We start from the raw sequence: 19,468 nt of genomic DNA on the forward strand, positions 1-19,468 counted from the left end.
CCCGAGCCCGGTGCACCGCCTCCCAGCGGCGGGGCGGGGCATGCTAATATATGCTAATTACCACCGGTAGCGTTCGCCCCGCCCACCGCCTTAAAGGCCCCGCGTCCCGCGCTGGTGCTCGGACCCCACCCGCGCCCCATGCCTCGCGCGTGCACCGGGGACTGGGGCTGCAGCGGCCGGAAGGCAGGAGATTTCCGAGTGTCCCTAGACGGTCTCGGGGCTGCGGGCGGTGCGCGGACGGGGCGCCCCCCGGGGGCTGACCCGGTCTCCCCGCCCACCCGCCCGCTCCGCGGACCCGGACCCAGACCCGGAGCCCGGATTCGCAGTCACGGTTGGGCACCCCAAGCGGCAGTCGCAGCACGCCCTGCAGACGCCTGGTGGAGCCCTTGAGCCGCGAAAGAAAGGGGTGACTGCTGGGAGGGGGCGACCATGGGGGCGGGGCGGGGCGCTGTCGGAGCGCGAGTCTCCTGGGGTCTGGGCTAGGGGGAGGATGGGAATGCTGACGTTTACTGGAGCTCAGACTGCGCGGGGCCATGTCCAGCCGGGCGCCTTTATCATCTCATTGGCTTCTCACGGCACCCCGTGTGATGGGAACGGTTATTCCCATGTTTCAGACAAGGAAACTGAGGTCCAGAGAAATTAAGTGATTTGCAGGGCGGGGGGGATGCTGCAAGATTCAGAGTTCAGATGCAAACGTCCCCACACCTGAGTGAGATTTCTCATCCTGCTGGTCTACAACGGCTTCCCAGCCACGGCCCCTTCACCCTCTGGTCCCCGCTGCTGCTGTCAAATTGAGGCCCTAGGTGAGGGAACCTGAGGTCCAGGCACTTCCGCTGGATCCCCATCCCCCAGTCTGGGGAGTGTGGCGAGGGCTGATTTCCAGGCAGAACCCCACCTCACCATCCCTCCCGGTTACTCTTAGAGCCTCAGTGGCCCCTTTCGGAGCGAGGAGACTCTGCACCTGCTTCGGAACAGCTCTGTACTGATGGACTGAGACCCCTTGCAGACGGGCAGCCAGCCTCGCACACACTGACCCTTCACCGGCACATCCTCAAATTTTGCGCATGTGCATCGGGACAACCTGATTGCCAGTGGCAGAGACCAGCTCAAACTGGTTCTAGTCAAGGAAAGAAAATTTAGGGGTTTATTTGGCTGGGACAGCCCGGAGCACACGGAGGGCAGGCAAGGCTGAATCAGGTTGCACAGGGGCCAGATCAGAACTCAGCTCCTCCCTCCATTTCTGCATTGGCTTCATTCTCGGGCAAGGTTTCTCTGAACGGCAGCCAAGATGATGCCAGGCAGCTTCAGCCAACATCCTTGCCATGGTGTAAGCCCAGCCACATAGACCCACAAGCCACAGACCCAGGGCCATCCCTCACGGATGATGTGGATTGTGTTTGTCGCTGAGTCAGCCATGTGGCCGGGTGATGGAAATGAGCTGACCTGCCTGTGTAGCCCATGGGAAGGAGGGGGTTTCCTAAGGAAACTGGAGGTGCTGCAGTCAGATTAAGGAAGATGGATGGCAGGCAGGGCTGGATCAAGGAGCTCAGAAAGGGAGGCGGGAGCAGTCTACTGTTGTGTAAGGGTTCTTCCTGCATTTGAGGATCTGGAGCAGGATGCTGGGGCGGGGTGGGGGCTCATTCCAGTTGGTGCGAGGAGAGGTAGCTGTGACCGTGGCCTCAGGAGCACAAACATAAGTGTGGACCTTAGGGGGGTCTAGACGGTGGCTGGCGACCTTGGCGAGATCTGAGGAAGCTGGGCTAGGACACACTTGGGGGAGGGTGTCACTTCATGGCGGGGGCCACGCCACCCCAGCTGCTGCTCCCTCTTTGAGGCTGCCACTGAATTCTGGCGTTTGAACATGAACAGAATCCAAGCACCGATGAACAGCCACTTTTCACTGTCGGATGGGTGATGTTGGAAAAGTGATAGATCATTGTGCACCCAGGGTGTGGGAAGTGGAGGCTTTGGGGCCATGGGGGTGGGGCTGGGGTACAGACTTACTGGAAGGCCATCAGGGAACAGCTATTAAAATTTAAAAAGTACATTTTCTCTGGCTAGCATTCTTGGTGTCTGCCCTAGAGAAACACTCCCATCTTTGCACGGGAAGGCGAAGGCAGGACGTACTAGTTCACCGTCAGAAGCTGCCCGCATGTCCACGCAGGGCTGACCCACTAACGCAGGACAGCGTGTTGGGTCGCTTGTGCCGGCTGTGGCCCAGGACGTGGCTGAGGGCATTGCCCTGTGATCTGTGATGGCTGGCGCGGGGGTGTATCCCGCGAGAGAAACAGGCGCCTCTTCTAAGACCCAGGAGGTGCCCGGGACAGACACACCCAGAAGACAGAACTACCTGGAAGTCAGAAAGAAAGGACTAGATGGGGTGCCCCAGCGGGGCCACCCACACACCTCGTTGAGTGAAAAAAAAACCAAGTGTGGGAAAAGAAGTCGGAAAAAAACCCACAAGACAACAAGCACATATAAGGATATAATCCTTCCCAGCTCTTGTGCAGCCTCGTCTGCCATCCGTCTCCCTTTCTCTGGTGTCAGCATCTCCAGTTTCCTTGAGAAAATTCCCTTTGGGCCCTGTCCGCCCAGGGGTTTGGGATGCAGACCCCAGCCGCCCCGCCTGGAGCATAGAAGCCAGAATGGCCCCATCCCTCCCTACCATCTCTGGGCCACACGACTGGTTCAGGGCTGCCCCCACCGCCCGCATCCTGCAAGGAGGGACAGCCCTGGGGCTTGCTGAGCTGGACGGATGGAGGCTGCAGCTTTCCTGGGCTCTGTGTGTGTGAGAGGGAAAGTTCTGGAGAGAACCCACTCCAGCGTGCGGTGAGGACTCCAGGCAGGAGGGCAGGGAGCAGCCTCAGGCCCGCGTTCTACCCATGTCCTCCACTGGGCGCTGCCCCTGCCACTCTCTGCCCCGGGCCCTGAGTGTCAGGCCCAGGAGTGGTGCTGGGAGATGCCCCAGGCCCTCGCATGTGACCTGCCCCCTCCAGGGATGCTGCCTCTCAGGGGCTCCTTTTGCCCTGCCCATTCCTAACACCCCAGGCGGGTTCTTTGTCCGGGCACACGGCTGGGGGCGGGGCAAGGCCTTTAGCTTCCTAGCCTGCTTTACCCTCCTACCGGGAGCAGCTATTTCTGGTTTGCTTGTGTAACTGAAAATCAGTAAAGTGAGAACAAGAGAAGTGTTAACTACGTGTGTTGGATGCAAAAGGCAGACTTACTCAAGGAGGGGCCCTCCTCCAAGACCGGGGCTTCCCGGGGAGGTGGCGCCCTTATGCCGGACCCCTGCCGTCACTCTAGCAGGACGCTGGGGCTCGGGCCTTGAGGCCCTGCCCTTGTGTGGGGACACGAATCACACAGGCAAAGTGCGGAACACAGATGCCCTGTCCCAACCCCCAGGACCCCAGAGCGCGGTCCCTCATGTGGCCAAATCGGCTGCAAACCCCGTGATTAACCCCGACTGTCCTGGAGGGTCTGGTGGCCCAGTGTCATGACCAGTGGCCTTACAGGAGGCAGCAGGTCACGGGACAAAGGAAGCAGTGGCCGGGGTGAGCCAGCAGCTGGGGATGCGAGCGTCCCTGACGGCCAGTAGCCCCGGAGCCCCTCGGGCACCTGCTTCCACTCCGGCAAAGCTGAGCTAGCTCCGTCTGCTGGCCTCGGGGCCGTGAGAGCCCGACTGTGTCTATACCAGTGAGCGTGTGCTCGGTGCCACGGTGGCCACGCGAACCCTTACTTGTTGGACAGGGTGGCAGTGGGGACGGGCAGGACAGCGACAGGACATGGATGGTCGCTCAGCTGAGGCAGGACAGCCCGTGCCCAGGCCCTGGGGCAGCCTCTGTGTCAGAGGAGCCAAGGGGGAGGAGGCCGGGCAGTGGGATCAGAGGGGGAGGCGACGTTAAAACATGTCCTTAAGGGGTGCGTGGGGGGCTCCGTCGGTTAGGCGTGGACCCCCGATTTCCGCTCTCCCTCTGCACCCCCTACGCCAGCCGCTCTCGCGCAAGCACGCACTGGCATGCACCTTCTATTTAATAGATCTTTTTTTTCTTTTAAAGATTTCATTTCTTTGAGAGAGAGACAGCCCAGGAGAAAGGGAGGGAGGGAGGGAGGGGGGGGAGGGAAGGAGCGAGTGGGGGAGGGGCAGGAAACCGAGGGGGAGACTCCAGGCGGGGCTGGACGCGGGGCTCACCCCCGAATCCCGGGGATCATGACCTGAGCCGAAGGCAGACGCCCAACTGATTGAGCCACCCAGGCGTCCCAATAAATAGACCTTAAAAAAAAAAAATCAAAATAGGTCCTGAAACTGTGACTCCCGTCCCAGGGAGGCCCTGCCCTCGCTCCCGACAGAGCGCGCCTTTGTGGCCGCTTTCCCGAGCAGATGGGCCGCGGACTCATGTGATGACTCCGGGGCCGGCTTTGCTGGGTCCCTCTGCCCACTCAAGCGAGACATTTCCTGGCAGGGGTTGCGGGGAGGGAGAGAGGGGAGGGGGAGCAGGGGAGGGGAGAAGCGAGAGGGAGGAAGGGGGAGGCCGAGGGGGAAAAGAGCGCAGGAAGAGGAGAGGAGGGGGGGGGGGAGGGGGGGGAGGGGAGGAGAACGAGAGGGCGAGTGGGGGAGGGGCGGGGAGGGGCAGGGGGAGGGGACAGGGTTGGCCGGGACCAGGGCGGTCCCAGCCCCTCCACCCCCACCTTTGCTCCGGCTCCCGCGCAGAGCCAGGGGGCGTGAGAGCAGCTCCGTGCCACCGCCGCCGTGGGGACGACCTCACCGGCCACTATTTGTGTGTGTGCTTCCCACTGTCCGGAGGTGCAGGGCCCCTGTCCAGGCGCGGCACAGCTTCCGTCCCCAGCGGTGGGCTGGCCTCTCCCCGGCACCCCCCAGGGCTGCAGGCACTGTCCTGGCTCCCCGTCCTCAGGAATCCTGCCCCGGTGCGGTGCGTGTCTGCGTCCTGCTCTTCTCTCCGCGGGGACTCAGTCCTGTGGGCCGGCCTGGGGGACCGCATGTCACCTGTCCCCCTGCGCACGCAGTCACATGCCGTGGTACAGGGGTCGGAGTGGGGGCCGGTTCAGCCCAGAGGGCGGGTATGAGGTCAGGGAGTGGGGTCCGGCGTAGAGGGCTCAGGTGAGGTGGCCGTGGGAGTCAGGGTCCCCGTTGGAGACACAGCCCGCTCCTCATGCCCTGCCACACCTCTGCCCCGGGGCTGGTCCCTGTGCGGAGGCCGTGTCCCCCAGGAGCTCCGCAGTCCCTCTTTGCATCAGGCCGAACTCTCCTCCGCACGGCCTGGACCCCACTGGGTGGGTCCTTGCGGTCACCCTCCACTGGGGGGAACCGAGACGTCCCCCAATTTAAAAAGAACCGCGGAGCTACAGAGCGGGAGGGTCTCTGCTGGTGGTTCAGGCCCGCAGAGTGCAAACAGCACCAGCCTGTGGATGGACCCCCGGGAGGGGGTGCACCCACCGTGGGTGGGGCCAATGTGACATGTCCACAGCCGACAGACGGGTCAGCAGAGGTTGGGGGAGGGGTGGGGAGCGACTGCTCTTCTGGGGGAGGGGGAGTGTTCGGGAATCCAACAGCGGGGGGGGGGGGGGGGACGGCATGCTGGTGTGCTAGCCCCCAGGGAAGGAGTAGTCAGGGCGGCTCCAAGCCCCAGAGATGCATGTCCCTGTCCCGTGACCCCTGCACTCAGGACCCCGCTGCATGAGCTGCACCTTGGGGAGCCGCAAAAAAGCCAAGTTTCCGTGGGCCGCCAGGTCTGAGTGGCGCGGGGATGTCGAACGGCTTCCAGAAGCAAGAGTGCTGCGGCCAGCCAGGACACGCTGCTTTAGGGTGCGCCTTTGGTTTCCAGCTGTGGGCGACACAGATCACCGCTGTTCCACTGAGGGCACGCGACAGGACGAGCGTCCAGTGAATACCGTGCTGGTGGGGAGACGGGCTCGGGGGTTGTCATCTGGGGACCAGGGAGATGGGTCTGGGGGTGTCGTCTAGGGGCCTGGAGACAAGGCCCACGCGACAGGCGCTTCCTAACTGGCGCCTGGAGGAGCACGGTGGCGCGGGGCGACTCTCTCCCCACACCCTGCTCAGCCCAGTGCTCCTGGGAGCGACAGCAACTACTCTGGGGTCTCGGGGTTTGAGCCCCTGAAGTGTGGCAAATGGTGTTCCCCCAGATTTACGTCCGCCCCAACCTGCGAACGTGAGCTGATCTGGGAAAAGGGCACTGCAGACGGAAGCACACTTAAGGATCCCAAGAGGGGACCGTCCGGCTTCCCCGGCGCGGGGGGTTGGGGGGGGGGAGTCCCGAGTCCAGGACTGTGTCCTGAGAAGGGGGAGCAGAGGGAGCAGCCACGGGGGCATCTCCCCCAGAGCACCCAGTGGGAGCCACCGTGTAGCCCGCATGAGGACCTCAAACCCCAGAGCTGAGACAGTGGGGTCCTGCGGTTTGGGACGGTGGCCTGGATACTGTCACACCCCCTACCTGCCCCTGCACACACCCTGCCCTGCTTAGTCGCAGTCAGGGCTGCCTTCCGTACGTGAGCAGGGGTGGGGCCCTCTGCCTCACCTGTCAGGGGCGTCCCCTTGCACTCAGGAGACAGATCGCAGCTCCTCGTAGGGTCTGCGGATCCTGGCCAGGCTCCTCATCCCCACCCTCTCCCCTAAACTAGCTGGACCCCCCGCCCTTCTGCTTCTCCCTGTCACTCAGGCACATTCCTACCTCAGGACCTTTGCACCAGCAGCCCAGAACCCCGCAGCGCCCCGGACCCCTGCGGACCAGGCCGCGTTACCTCTAGCAGGTCGCCGTCAGGGTGTCAGCGCCTCAGAGACGCCCCCTCGCTCGCCTTCTCTGCACAGCCCACCTGACGCCAACCTCACGCACTGCTTAAGGCAGAAAGACGGTGTCGGCCGTCCGCCCGGCACGTCCTGTGAAGGCTGAGCAGCTCGTGGAGACCTTCTGGTGTCTTGGATGGCGGGGCAAACCGCTGGTTCTTGGAAGCCTGTGTCCTTCCCACCTTCTTTGGACAGCAGCGCCCAATGTCCTGGGGGCGCTGGCCTGTCCCCACGGGTTTCGCCCGCTCCCGCCTGTGGGCTGTGCAGTGCCGCGCCCCCTGGAAGCCTGGGCCAGAGCTTGGATCCTGACCCTTGGAAAAGCCCAAGAAGGGCTGCCGCTCCCGGGATCCGTGGGCTCGCACGGCTGCCCGTCCCCTGGGCCCCAGGAGCCACTGGGGCGCTCGGGGTCGCTTGCGGGAGGTCCTGCGGCACTGGGCTCGAGCCCCAGGACTGAAGATGCCGCCGGTGGGGGGCGGGCAGAAGGGAAGGGGATCTGCAGGCTGCGGCCCACTCCAGCCCCCACATCGCAATGCACGGGCCACGCTGGGTCAGGCCCACCGCAGAGCGCTGTGCTGGGTGGCCCTCGCTCTCACGCGCGTCGACAGCTGTGCCGCAACGTTCATTAAGAAGACACCACGGGAGAGGTTCACGGTCAGATACAAAATCGCTCTGAGGCAACGTTCACCCCAGCCGGAGAGGACGCCGGCGGGTGATGCGCCCCCTCGGGTGTGAGGACGGCCACAGGAGGGTCCGGGCAGCCAAGAGCAGGTCTGCCCGTGTCTGTGCAGGGGCACGGGGAGGGTGCACCAGGGTGAATGGGTCGCTCACGCCAACCCCCCAGTGTTGCTGGAAAGCGCCTGCTGGAGCACCCGTGTTCCGGGTCCTTCCCACCGCCTTCCCACCGCCCGCCGGCCCCGCGCAGCTCAGGGGCCTTCGCTCCGTCAGGGGCCTTCCTAGCAGCTCCGGACTGTTCCGGAAATCTGCCGGAGCATCGGGCCGTGCCGCAAACAGGCAGCAGGAGGTTTTGGAGAACAATTTTACTGGCCCATTTTTAAGAGCCTTGAAAATAAATCCAGTAAAGGGCGCCTGGGTGGCTCAGTGGGTTGAGCCTCTGCCTTCGGCTCAGGTCATGATCTCAGGGTCCTGGGATCGAGTCCCACATCGGGCTCTCTGCTCAGCGGGGAGCCTGCTTCCCCCTCTCTCTCTGCCTGCGTCTCTGCCTGCTTGTGATCTGTCAAATAAATAAATCAAGTATTTTTAAAAATCCAGTAAAAATACCGCAAATTCATCATGAGACAATCTTTCTAAATGGAAAAAACTCTTGACCCAACGCCGATGGCAATGTCCTCCGGGCGGACTGCGTGGAAGCCGTCCCGCTGGAGCAGGAGGGCAGTGTGTTGGGCGGGGGGCACAGACCGGGAGGCAGGGGTGCTGTGGCTACCTCTCCCGTCCCACAGAGCACGACCGCCTGGAGCTGGCACGCGGGCTCAGCGGTGGCAGATTGTCAGATGCGTCCCACCACACAGCCCCTGTCCCGGGACCCGCCCTGCAGCCAACACACCGGGGAGGCTCAGCAGGGGACCTGGGAGGGGCCAGGAGGCCTGTGGGGGGGGGCTCTCCGCATGTCCCCTTGTGTGGCTGCCCCCAAGCACAATCCCCACGGCTCGTGCCTGTCAGGTGGGCTCTCTGGGGCACGCTGCTAGCGTCTACGCAAAGCCAGGGTATTCCCGTGGCGCTCCCACACACAGGGTCAGATGGGGTCCGACCGCGGGCACCCCTGGGGACACGGGGCCCACACTGAGCGCCGCGGCTGTCCTGCTGTGCGGGCCCCAGCGGCTCCCTCCCCATCCACACTCGCTTCCGGCTCCTTCAAGGGGAAGAACGCGGCCCCTGTAAAGGGGCGCCTGTGGACAAGGAACGGGGAACAAAGCATGGGCCTGCCCGAGGCCACGAGGAAAACAAACAGCTACCATAGAAGCAATGTCTGCACAGAAACAAGGGACCTGCAACCGAAAACAAGGGACAAATCAGAAAAAAATTATTTAAATAAACGGCGCAGAAAGGACTCAGCGGGACACTTGCAGCGCCGGGATGCAGGCAGACGCTGAGCGACGGGCGGCCCAGGCACAGGGCCTGCTCGGCAGAAGAAAACGTTAAGTGGATGTTTCTGAGAGAAGCTCCTCCACGTCACCCCTGATGAAGAAATGACACATCAGACAGCGTCTGAGGCCACACCGCCCTGGGGAGGGAGCACAAGGGCACACAGACAGGTTGGGGAAGAGCCTTCCGGACAGCACGCGTTCCCATCGAACTCAGAGCTGCGACCGTCCTCGCACAGCCAGGGACCCGCTCTGCAGGTCAAGCCGCCGGCAGGCCGCAGGCTGACTCCTGGCGCATTCCCGTGGGGGACAGCAGCAGGACTGGTGAGACAGGATGGGGCAGGGGCGGTCCCTGTGAGCCACCGTGGTGCATCTGGAAGGCTCAGAAGATGGAGCCCAGAGCAGTATGTGAGGCTGAGCGGTGCGTGTCCAGACGCGGGCCAGTGGGCGCACACATCTGGATGGACACCCCCTGAGTGGGGGCTTCCTCCTCTGCTCTGCACCCGTCCCCCAGGCTGGGGGCCCCCAAAGACCCGCTGCCAGCCCCTCCCGACCATCTGGGGCAGAAGGAGCTCTGGGGAAGCAGGCGGAACCCCGGGGACTGGGCCGCAGGGTGAGGCGCACGCATGGGCAGCAGACCGCGGCAACACGACTCCGAACCTCGGGCCACTGCCGGTAAGCCTTTGTGTTTGGTGTTTTCACTAAAATCAGACCAGGAACAGTGCCTCCCACGTGACCCGGCCTGCTGGCACCCACAGTGCCTGAGACTCTGGGCGAGGCAGCGAGTCTGCACTTTCCTGCCCGAGGGGGATGCCTGCCCAGCGCCAGGAACCGGGGGGCTGAGCTGCGCAGGGCTCGGGTGAAGACGCGTGGTCTCCGCGGAGGACGTGGGGGCGGCTCAGGAGGGACTGCAGGCGCCTGCTCCTCCTGCCGCCCGGGCTGGGATGTGTCCGCCCATCGCCGCCAGGCCGCCGCCTGTGTCAGGACCCGACGGGAGACCCAGGACAGATGACAAATGGTGAAACCGCACTCACAGCCAAACACGGAAGAAACCGCGCCACAGTCGCTAGCTAGAAAAGGTGTTTTCCTCCCATTTTATTTGATAATACATTTTCACAGAAACATGATATTATTTACAAATATACAGGTAAGAGACTGCTGGTCAAAAATCTTAAACTGAAAATGTCATCAAAAATTAATTTACAAAAACCACCAACTGCCCAGGGGGGTCCTGGGGGAGAATGCGGATGGCGTGGGACGGGTCTGTGCGCGCGGAAGCGTCCTGGCTCTCCAGCCCCCGCAGCCCGGGCACTGGGTCGGCGCGATGCCCGTGTCTCAGGAGGCACTGGTCTGCATGTTCTTGGAAGCGGCGAGCATCGCCCTCACTTTGGCCATGAGATCCTGCACGGAGAAATGCACGGGGTCCCTGTGGCTTCCCGCTCAGACCCAGCATGCGGACGGTGGGTACAGAAGCGCCCCACAAACCCGTCGGTGGGACGGCCTGGTTGGGGACGCCACAGCCCTCCAGCGTCAGTCAGGGCCCACCGGTGGGGGCGAGATGGGGGTGCCGAGGGAAAGCCAGCCTCCCAGAGAAGGGGGTGCCACTTTACCTGAGTTATTTTGCTCTGCACGGAGGAGACAATTGCCGAGGAGATCTGGCCATCTTTTTCCTGAGAAACTCCCCTAATGTGAACAGAGAGAGATCACAGACTTGAAAAACGGACGTGCTGTCACTCACTGTTACTAGCGTGTTTAAAGATGCCAATGTTACAAATACGTATTCTGCGTTCATGTTTCACGTTACAGATGTTTGAAATTTTTTGTAAACTGCAGCCTAATTCCGAGAGCATCTCCCGTGAACACCCTGTGAGCCGCAGGTAGTGACGACGGGAACAGGACAGAAGTGCCGGAAGCTGGAGGCGCTCGGGCTGGCGACCCCGTGGGGTATGCGCTCCAGGTCATGTGCCCGACTCTGGCCTCAGTGGCCGCCACACACACTTCAACCTGCACCTGCAGAGCCACGTCTCAGGTCACGACCCACCCTGGGAGCTGGCTGTAGGCCTGCTACCTACGAACCCGGTCTCTGGTTTCGGGGCCCGCGACCCACATGGACGCAGGCAGTGGGTCCGTAACCAACAATGACAGAGCCCCGCTCCCAAGCCACCGGCTCCGGAGCCCCTGCCCAGCTCTGGGTGGGCGGGCAGCAGGGGCATCTAGCAGATGCTTCCTGACGGCCACGGCATCGAGGACACATACACCCGTGCCACCGGCAGGCTGCTCCCGTGACGTCAGCTGTGGACTCTGGTGTTCAACCCGACTCCTGTGGCCTGGGGTGAGTGGGGTGACTGGGCTGGGTCCCGCTCACCACCGACCCCCACGCCTGCCGTCGCTGGGATCACGCCGGGCTCTGCAGCTGGGGCCACGCCCGCCCCAGGCAGCCCTTGCTGAGGACAAAGGCGCCATTGTCGGTGTTTTCAGAACAGCTGTGGTCACACCAGGCACCATTTCCCAGCGGATCAGACAGTGGGGAGGCCTCTAGCCAGCACCTGGGGGGGGTGGCCGGCCCACCCCGGGCACTGCCACTCCCGAGGCCTGAGCCCAGTTCCGAGCAGCCGCGTGCGGGGAGCCCGGGCTGGGCTCAGGGTGGGCTTACCTGGAGCGCTCCTGGCTGGAGCCCCGACTCTCCACGGGAGAGATGCTGGCCGAGTGGGCCGTGTGCCGACGTGTGGCCTGCTTGCTCGGGGATGCCGACTGGGACCCAGCTTTGGACTCGGTCCGGGACCGCGAGCGCCTCTTCTTCTTCTTCTCGTGGGGGCTTCTGCAAGGAAAGTGGCTTCAGACCAAGACACAGCAGACTCCGGAGGAGCGGTTTCGAGCGTCTTCCCAGGGCCAGCTGGTGGGGTCGGCTAACTCCTTTTGAAAGCTGTGCACGTTTTACTTAGCTCGCAACCGACAGAAGCAGCAAGTCACACACACGGAAGGAAGGAAGCCCTTCTCCCTCCCCAGTAGGAGGCCTGTCCCCCATTTCAAGAGGCCTATGGGGTTTGAAACACGGTCAGCACTTTATCTGCATTTAAAAAACTGAAGAAGAGTCACCAAGTGCCGTTCACGCCGCCTGCCCGTAGGCAGACTCGAGGACCACTCCTCGCGCGACATGGGGAGGGTCCCAGCCGGGGCCGCGCGGACAGCCGCTCCTGCGCCCTGCCCTGCGCTCCTGGGACTGCAGGGCCTGTCCCTGTTCACCCAGCAGCTGACTCAGCCCACACCCCCCCCCCAGGGCCCTCCGTCCCTCGTCCCCTTGCAGACACAGCCTGCTTCCCACGCCCCAGCCGGCAAAGCTCCAGTGCACACACTGCCCCGTGACCCTCCCGTGACTCCCCAGAGGACATTTCAGGAGGGAAAAGAACATACACGGGAGGCCAGACGGGTACCGGGCCGCCTTGCTCTTGGCCTGCTTCCTCCGGAAACGATGGTCACTGCTGTTTGGAAACTGTGCCCCCGCACACGTGACAGACAAGTGACTGAGAGGCGACCGAGTACTTGCTGGAGAGTCTATGTGCGGTCAGTGCCGTCGTGAGACCCTCCCACGGGCCCACGTGTGGGTGATGGGACTCCTGATGGTAGGCACCCGCGTGTCTTCACGAGCTCGAGTCCAGGGCCAGCCCACAAGGCCCACTCTGCTCGGCGCCTCTGAAAGGCACAGCGGCTCCCGGACCCTTCCCCACCTGGGGACCCCACGGCCTGTCCACATGCCCGTGTGCGCTGCCCCCAGGCTCCCCCCGGGCTCCTGCGCAGAGGCACGCGTGCACAGAGGAAGCCGTTGGACACTCGGGCGCGCCGAGGAGCGTGCGACCTGTTGCCACGACTGTGCTCTCTCCCGGGCACAGATGTGTGCACTGCTGCCCACTGTGGCAATGACAGATCAGGTCCTCCCGAGGACAAATGCTCCTGGAGGCTGAGCAGTGGGAAGGACCGCGGGGCAGTGGGGCCAGGGCTCGGTCGGTGTCCTGGGCAGCGGCCCGCTGCTCCCGGAGCCCTATGACCCCATCGCCGGTCCCTGCTGCAGCCCCGCACCGAACCCGAACGAGGCCAGCGCGCTCGGCCGCTCTTTGGAGGCCAAGTCTGGAGGCCGCGTCCGTGGACTGTTTCATGAACTCTGGTCACCACCGGCTCCTTGGTTAGGTTGCTTCTAACGGACACGGGCCCTTGGCAGAGACACACGCCGCGAGCATTCCTCCCTCCGGGCGGGCTTCTCGGCTGGCGGAGCCCTTCCGGGAGCGCAGGGCCCTCCCCGAGCTCAGCTGTGTGCCTGCGGGAGCGAGGTCCAGGGCACAGTGCTCGTCCCGACTTGCTGGTGTCCCTGGCTGCTTCAGGGCTTCAGCTCGCGGCCTCCCCGGGAGCGGGCAGGGAGCGCCCCCCAAGCCTGCCCTTCTGGGAGACCGCGGCGCCCACTCCAGGTCCCCCTGTGCACACGAGCGTCCCGTCGACCCGCGCAGTCCTGCCGGGGCGGCACGGTGTGGACAGGTCAGTTCAGGGAGAAGAAACCTGAGGGACACCGACCTTCCATCCACAATCACGGGCTCTCTGTGTACTTCCGGTTCTTAGATTTCTCGAAGATGTTGGCAGCCTTCGGTATAGAGAAGTCGATGTGGGTATGGCTACGGTCACCTTCCCCCCGTTCCAGGCTGGATCGCAGAAGGAAACACTTCCTTTCCAGTCCTCCTGCCTTTCCGCCGTGTTCCCCACTGTCTCGGCGGCCGGCTGCGGCCGGCTGCTGGTCCTGGGGGCGGCCAGCACGCCCCCATCCCGGCCAGAGGCTTCCTCCGACTCCCTTTGCTCAGGGCTGTGTCTCCTTGTTTTCTGTCTTTTCTTTTTTTTTAAAAGAGATTTTATTTATTTATTTGAGGGAGAAACAGTGACACAGATAGCAGCAGAGAGCACAAGCAGGAGGGAGAAGCAGGCTCCCACTGAGCAGGGAGCCCGAAGCAGGGCTCGATCTCAGGCCTCCGGGATCATGACCGGAGTTGAAGGCAGATGCTTAACCATCTGAGCCCCCCAGGAGCCCCTCCTTGTTTTCGTTTTAGTGAACGGTGAAGCGTGTGTCCCACAGCTCTCCTGCCTCTGCCGGGACATGCTCGGACTTTCCTCCCTGACTCTGAACAGTGACTTACCAGGGTCGCCGGTGGACCGTAACGAACCTGGCAGTCCTCAGACAGACCCACTCGGTCAGGACGCATCTCCTTGCACTACGCTGCTGGGTGCAGACTGCAGATGCCCCGTAGGTCTCTCCACCTCTGTCCCTGAGCATTTTGGTCTGTGAACACACACGCCCCTCTGCACATGTGCACGCCCCTCCCGACACGCCCGCCGGCCACGGAGCCTCGCACTGTAAGCTGCCAAGTGTTCCCGTGTTCTTTCAAGATGGTCTATAAACTGGTCTCTCCTCGCCCTTGAACACTTGTTAGAATTTAACGACGGAAACCATCTGGGCCTGGAGTCCGGTGGTTTTAAATGGTACATAAATTCTTTGGCAGACGTGGTTATTTAGAATTTTTATTTCTTCTGGTGACAGCGCGGTCACTCGTATCTTTCAGGAATTCGTCCATTTCACCCAAGTTGCCAAAATAACTAGAAACAAATTTCCATATTCTCCTTTTAACGTCTGTCGGCTCTTTCACTCTTGATCTACCTAAAGGAAGACATTGGTTTTTGACCACTTTCTTTTCTTAAAAAAGATTTATTTATTTACTTGACAGACAGAGATCACAAGTAGGCAGAGAGGCAGAGAGAGGAGGAAGCAGGCTCCCCGCCGAGCAGAGAGCCCGATGCGGGACCCTGAGATCATGACCTGAGCCGAAGGCAGGGACTTAACCCACTGAGCCACCCAGGCGCCCCTTGACCATTTCCAAAGAACCATTATTCAGTTTTACCGTTAGTCTGTTTCCTACTCTCTCCACTCCTCTCCTTAGAAGAGGCCACGTACAGACGACACACAGTGTTACGCTGGTTTCCAGCCCCCACGCGAGTGTGTGACACTGTGCTCCCACGTGCAGCCGCCCTCTGTCACCAACAACTCTGACCGGACTCCCTGTGCTGGGCCTTCTGTCCCCAGGACGCCTCCAGCCCATGACCTCCTGGGCCCCGGCGGCGGCGTCCCGCTTGTTCTCTGCACTGTGGGTCTGCTCGTTTCTGCAATTCCACAGACGAATAAAATCCTGTGGCAGTCCTCTTGCTCTGACTTATGTCGCTCAGCACAACACCCTGTAGCCCCACCCATGTCACTGCAAATGGCAGGAGTTCACTGCTCTCTCCCGGCTGTGCCGTGCGACATTCCCCAGTACAGGCCGCGCCCCCTTCATCCACGCATCGGCCGGCGGGAGCTGCTTCTCGTTCAGCGAGTGCAAATACTGCTGCAATAAATACGGGTGCACGCGTCGCCTCCGGTCAGGATTTTAATGTTCTCTGGGTAAATACCCAATAATGAGATGGCCCGGCTTGTAATTTTTTCTCTATTTAACACCTTGAGGACCCTCAATGCTGGTTTCCAGAGTGGCCGCACCCGCGCGTTCCCACTAGTGCAGGACGGTTCCCCTTTCTCCGCATCCTCGCCATTCGTTTCCTGTCGTGTTAGTTTCGGCCACTGTGACAGGTGTGAGGTGCGACCTCACTGTGGTTCTGATGATGCTTGAACTCATGACCTTGAGGTCAAGACATTAAGACCTGAGCTGAGATCAAGAGTCAGATGCTTCACCAAGCCCCATGGTAACCTTCTGCCCAGTTTTAAATTGGATTATTTTTTTGGGGGGAGGAAGGTGTTGAATTATATCAGTTCTTTTTTTTTTTTTTTTTTTAAAGATTTTATTTATTTATTTGACAGAGAGAAATCACAAGTAGATGGAGAGGCAGGCAGAGAGAGAGAGGGAAGCAGGCTCTCTGCTGAGCAGAGAGCCCGATGCGGGACTCGATCCCAGGACTCCGAGATCATGACCTGAGCCGAAGGCAGCGGCTTAACCCACTGAGCCACCCAGGCGCCCTGAATTATATCAGTTCTTGACAGATTTTGGATACTGGCCCTTTTCCTGATACGTCATTTGCAAATATCTTCTCCCATTCTGTCGGCTGTCTTTGGCTTTGTCAACTGTTTCCTTTGCTGTGCAGAAGCTTTTGATCTTGATGAAGTCCCAGTAGTTCGTTTTTGCCTTTGCTGCCCTTGCCTTTGGTGATGTTTCTAGGAAGATGTTGCTGCGGCTGAGGTCACAGAGGTTGCTGCCTGTGTTCTCCTCTGGGATTTAGATGGCTTCCTGTCTCACACTGACGTCTTTCATCCATTTTGAGTCTGTTCTTGTGTGTGGTGTAAGCAAATGGTCCAGTTTCATTCTTCTGCACGTAGCTGTCCCGTGTTCCCAGCACCATTTATTGAAGAGACTGTCCCTCTGCCACTGGACATTCCTTCCTGCTTTGTTGGAGATTAGTTGACCATAGAGTTGAGGGTCCATTTCTGGGCTCTCTGTTCTGTTCCATGGATCTGTGTGTCTGTTTTTGGGCCAGCACCATGCCGTCTCGATGATGACAGCTTTTTTTTTTTTTCTTTTAAGATTTTATTTATTTATTTGATAGAGATCACAAGTAGGCAGAGACGCAGGTAGAGAGAGAGGAGGAAGCAGGCTCCCCGCTGAGCAGAGAGCCCGATGCGGGGCTCGATCCCAGGACCCCGAGATCACGACCTGAGCCGAAGGCAGAGGCTTTAACCCACTGAGCCACCCCGGCGCCCCATGTGATGACAGCTTTGTAATAGAGCTTTAAGTCTGGAATTGTGATGCCACCAACTTTGTTTCGTTTTGTTTTTTTCTGATTGCTTTGACTAATCGGGTTCTTTTGTTCCACACAAATTTTAAGATATACATTTTTCCATTTTCCTGATTTCTTTATTTATTGTTTTTTAAATTTTTATTTATGTATTTGGCACACAGAGATCACAAGTAGGCAGAGAGGCAGGCAGTGAGAGAGGGGGAAGCAGGCTCCTGTGAGCAGAGACCCCCGGATGTGGGGCTCGATCTCAGGACCCTGGGATCATGACCTGAGCTGAAGGCAGAGGCTTATAACCCACTGAGAGACCCAGGTGCCCCTATTTTCTTGATTTCTGATCTTATCTTTATTATTTCTTTGCTTCTACCTAATTTGGGCTTTTTAAAATTTTTATTTATTTTTATTTTTTAAATTTTTTTAAAGCTTTTTTTTTTTTTTTAAAGATTTTTATTTATTTATTTGACAGAGAGATCACAGTAGGCAGAGAGGCAGGCAGAGAGAGAGGAGGAAGCAGACTCCCCGCTGAGCAGGGAGCCCGATGCGGGGCTCGATCCCAGGACCCTGAGATCATGACCTGAGCCGAAGGCAGCGGCTTAACCCACTGAGCCACCCAGGCGCCCCCTACTTTGGGTTTAATTTGTTCTTTTTCTAAGTTCTTTTTTTTTTTTTTTGGAAGATTTTATTTATTTTTCTAGCTTCTTAAGACACGATTAGATCATTATTCTTAGACCTTTTTTTTTCCCCTGATACAAACATTTAAAGCTACTAACTTCCTTCTAGCCAAATGAGCCCACAGATTTGGCTGTAACATTTTCACTATCATTTAAAAATATTTTCTTTTTTTTTTTTTTTTAAAGATTTTATTTATTTATTTGACAGACAGAGATCACAAGTAGGCAGAGAGACAGGCAGAGAGAGAGGAGGAAGCAGGCTCCCCACCCAGCAGAGAGCCCGATGCGGGACTCGATCCCAGAACCCTGGGATCATGACCTGAGCTGAAGGCAGAGGCTTTAACCCACTGAGCCACCCAGGCGCCCCAAAAATATTTTCTTTTTTCCCTCGTGATTTTGTCTTTGACCTACGGGTAATTTAAAAATGTATTAAATTGCCAATATTTGGGGATTTTCCAGGTATCTTTTTATAGATTTTTAGACTTGCTGCCACATGGTAAGGGAACATAGTCTGCGCCACCTGAGTCTCCGGGGACTGCCAGAGCCTCCTGCAACAGCACAGTGGACGAGGTAGCGAGCGGCTGTGTACGGTTTCCGTGTCTGCACGGTCTGGTTGTCTGCCTGTCCCCAGTTCTCTCAGTGTTGCTTCAAGTATTTTATTTCTTCTTCTTACTATTTTGTCTTCTTCCATGTGTCAGAGCAAGCGAACGAGAGAGCACAAGGTGGGGGAGCGGCAGGCAGAGCCGGCAGGGGGAGACACAGGCTCCCCGCGGAGACTGGACCCCAGGACCCTGAGATCGTGACCTGAGCTGAAGGCAGAGGCTTAACTGAGCCATGCAGGTGCCCCTTCTACTTAGTTTTTTTGAGAGAAAGAGAACATGAGAGAGCGTACACACAAGTTGGGGCAGGGCAGAGGGAGAGAGAGAATCTTTTATTTTTTTTGAAGATTTTCTTTCTTTCTTTATTTAACAGACAGAGATCACAAGCAGGCAGAGAGGCAGGCAGAGAGAGAGGAGGAAGCAGGCTCCCTGAGGAGCAGGGAGCCCGATGCGGGGTTTGACCCCAAGACCTGAGATCATGACCTGATCCGAAGGTAGAGTCTCAACCCACTGAGCCACCCAGGCGCCCCTCTTCAAGCAGTTTTAAGGTTCTGCCTTATGTCCTCTCCTGGCTTTTAATTCCCTTTCCTTTGCAATCCTGCCCCAGGGAATGAAGACACACAGCCTTCGCTGACGAAGTCTACTGTGGATGGGCAACACGCAGCGTGTAAGAGCCTGCCACAGCAGGTGTCACTCGATGCTCACGGATGTGCCCGGTGCGGCGCTAAGCGAAAGCGGTCCATGGCCAACCAGCCCGAGCAACCGCGTACTATTCCATCTAATAAGAGGACGGGGACCCTGCGAGGTGTGCCGTGGTACGATGTGGCCATTCGCACAGATTCTACTCTTTAAAAAAAGAGTAGAATTTGATCTTCAAAAGCTCAGTACAAGGAACCAAGGATCCTTGGACAAACAGCGGACCCCCATGCTGGGGCAGGGAAAGCACTGACAAGGCCTGGAATATTTGGGGCCAAAAAGCAACAAAGTGCTTCAAGAACCATGGGACCACATGTGGGGCGGACGTTGCTGTCAGAGCAACACTGGTGATGGATTCGCGTAGCACCGACAAAAACGCAAAACCCCAAACCCGAAGTCCACAATGACACAAAAGCGAGGGGCGTGTGTCTTCTGTAGAGAAGAAGACAGAATCTGAAAGGCACCACTTGGCCGTGACCAGTGTGTGAACCAGTTTTGTGTCCGTGAACGCTAAGGCCAGTGGGGTGTTTGCGTGGCATCTCGGTGCCATCGCCTGATGACCTGTGTGGGGCTGCAGCGTCACGGACAATGGGACAGGCAGCTGGTGTGACACAAAGGAAGTGACATGTCACTCTTGTGGTGCTCCTGCCAAAATGTCTCCCATGAACCCAGCCACGGTCACGCAGTAAGGCAAGTCCAAGTACGGGACACACAGGCAGGGGCAGGAGAGGTCGGGAGGGAAGGAGAGGCGGCCGATGGAACCATGCTGATCCTGCTCAG

The 19,468-nt window shown here is 59.5% G+C and overlaps 2 protein-coding genes across 3 annotated transcripts in view; one reads left to right on the plus strand and one right to left on the minus strand.

Annotated features, from left to right (window-relative positions):
* The first annotated feature begins 138 nt into the window (after nt 1–138).
* LOC132023738 (uncharacterized) lies at nt 139–8,073 on the plus strand. The gene is made up of 4 exons (XM_059409887.1): nt 139–229; nt 4,586–4,928; nt 5,746–5,914; nt 6,693–8,073. The coding sequence occupies exons 1-4, from the start codon at nt 139–141 to the stop codon at nt 6,921–6,923; spliced, it is 834 nt and encodes a 277-aa protein (XP_059265870.1). The 3' UTR covers nt 6,924–8,073.
* Nucleotides 8,074–9,982: 1,909 nt separating this feature from the next.
* The window catches only part of SFSWAP (splicing factor SWAP), a 67,772-nt gene continuing 58,286 nt past the window's right edge, over nt 9,983–19,468 (minus strand). For both annotated transcript variants that reach the window (XM_059408169.1, XM_059408170.1), the window contains 3 exons: nt 11,570–11,734; nt 10,527–10,599; nt 9,983–10,317 (listed from right to left, as the gene is read on the minus strand). In XM_059408169.1, coding sequence (XP_059264152.1) covers nt 10,252–10,317; nt 10,527–10,599; nt 11,570–11,734 — 304 coding nt within the window. In that variant the 3' untranslated portion in view covers nt 9,983–10,251. The remainder of the gene's footprint in view (nt 10,318–10,526; nt 10,600–11,569; nt 11,735–19,468) is intronic.

Source organism: Mustela nigripes, chromosome 8 (assembly GCF_022355385.1).
Source record: "Mustela nigripes isolate SB6536 chromosome 8, MUSNIG.SB6536, whole genome shotgun sequence".
Classification (NCBI taxonomy): domain Eukaryota; kingdom Metazoa; phylum Chordata; class Mammalia; order Carnivora; family Mustelidae; genus Mustela; species Mustela nigripes.

Coding starts and splice junctions, on each gene's coding strand:
- LOC132023738 (XM_059409887.1), top strand. CDS start 139: ATGCCTCGCGCGTGCACCGGGGACTGGGGCTGCAGCGGCCGGAAGGCA. Junction 230..4,585: donor CGGTCTCGGGGCTGCGGGCG/GTGCGCGGACGG, acceptor GAGGGGGGGGAG/GGGAGGAGAACGAGAGGGCG. Junction 5,915..6,692: donor GTCCAGTGAATACCGTGCTG/GTGGGGAGACGG, acceptor CCTGTCACTCAG/GCACATTCCTACCTCAGGAC.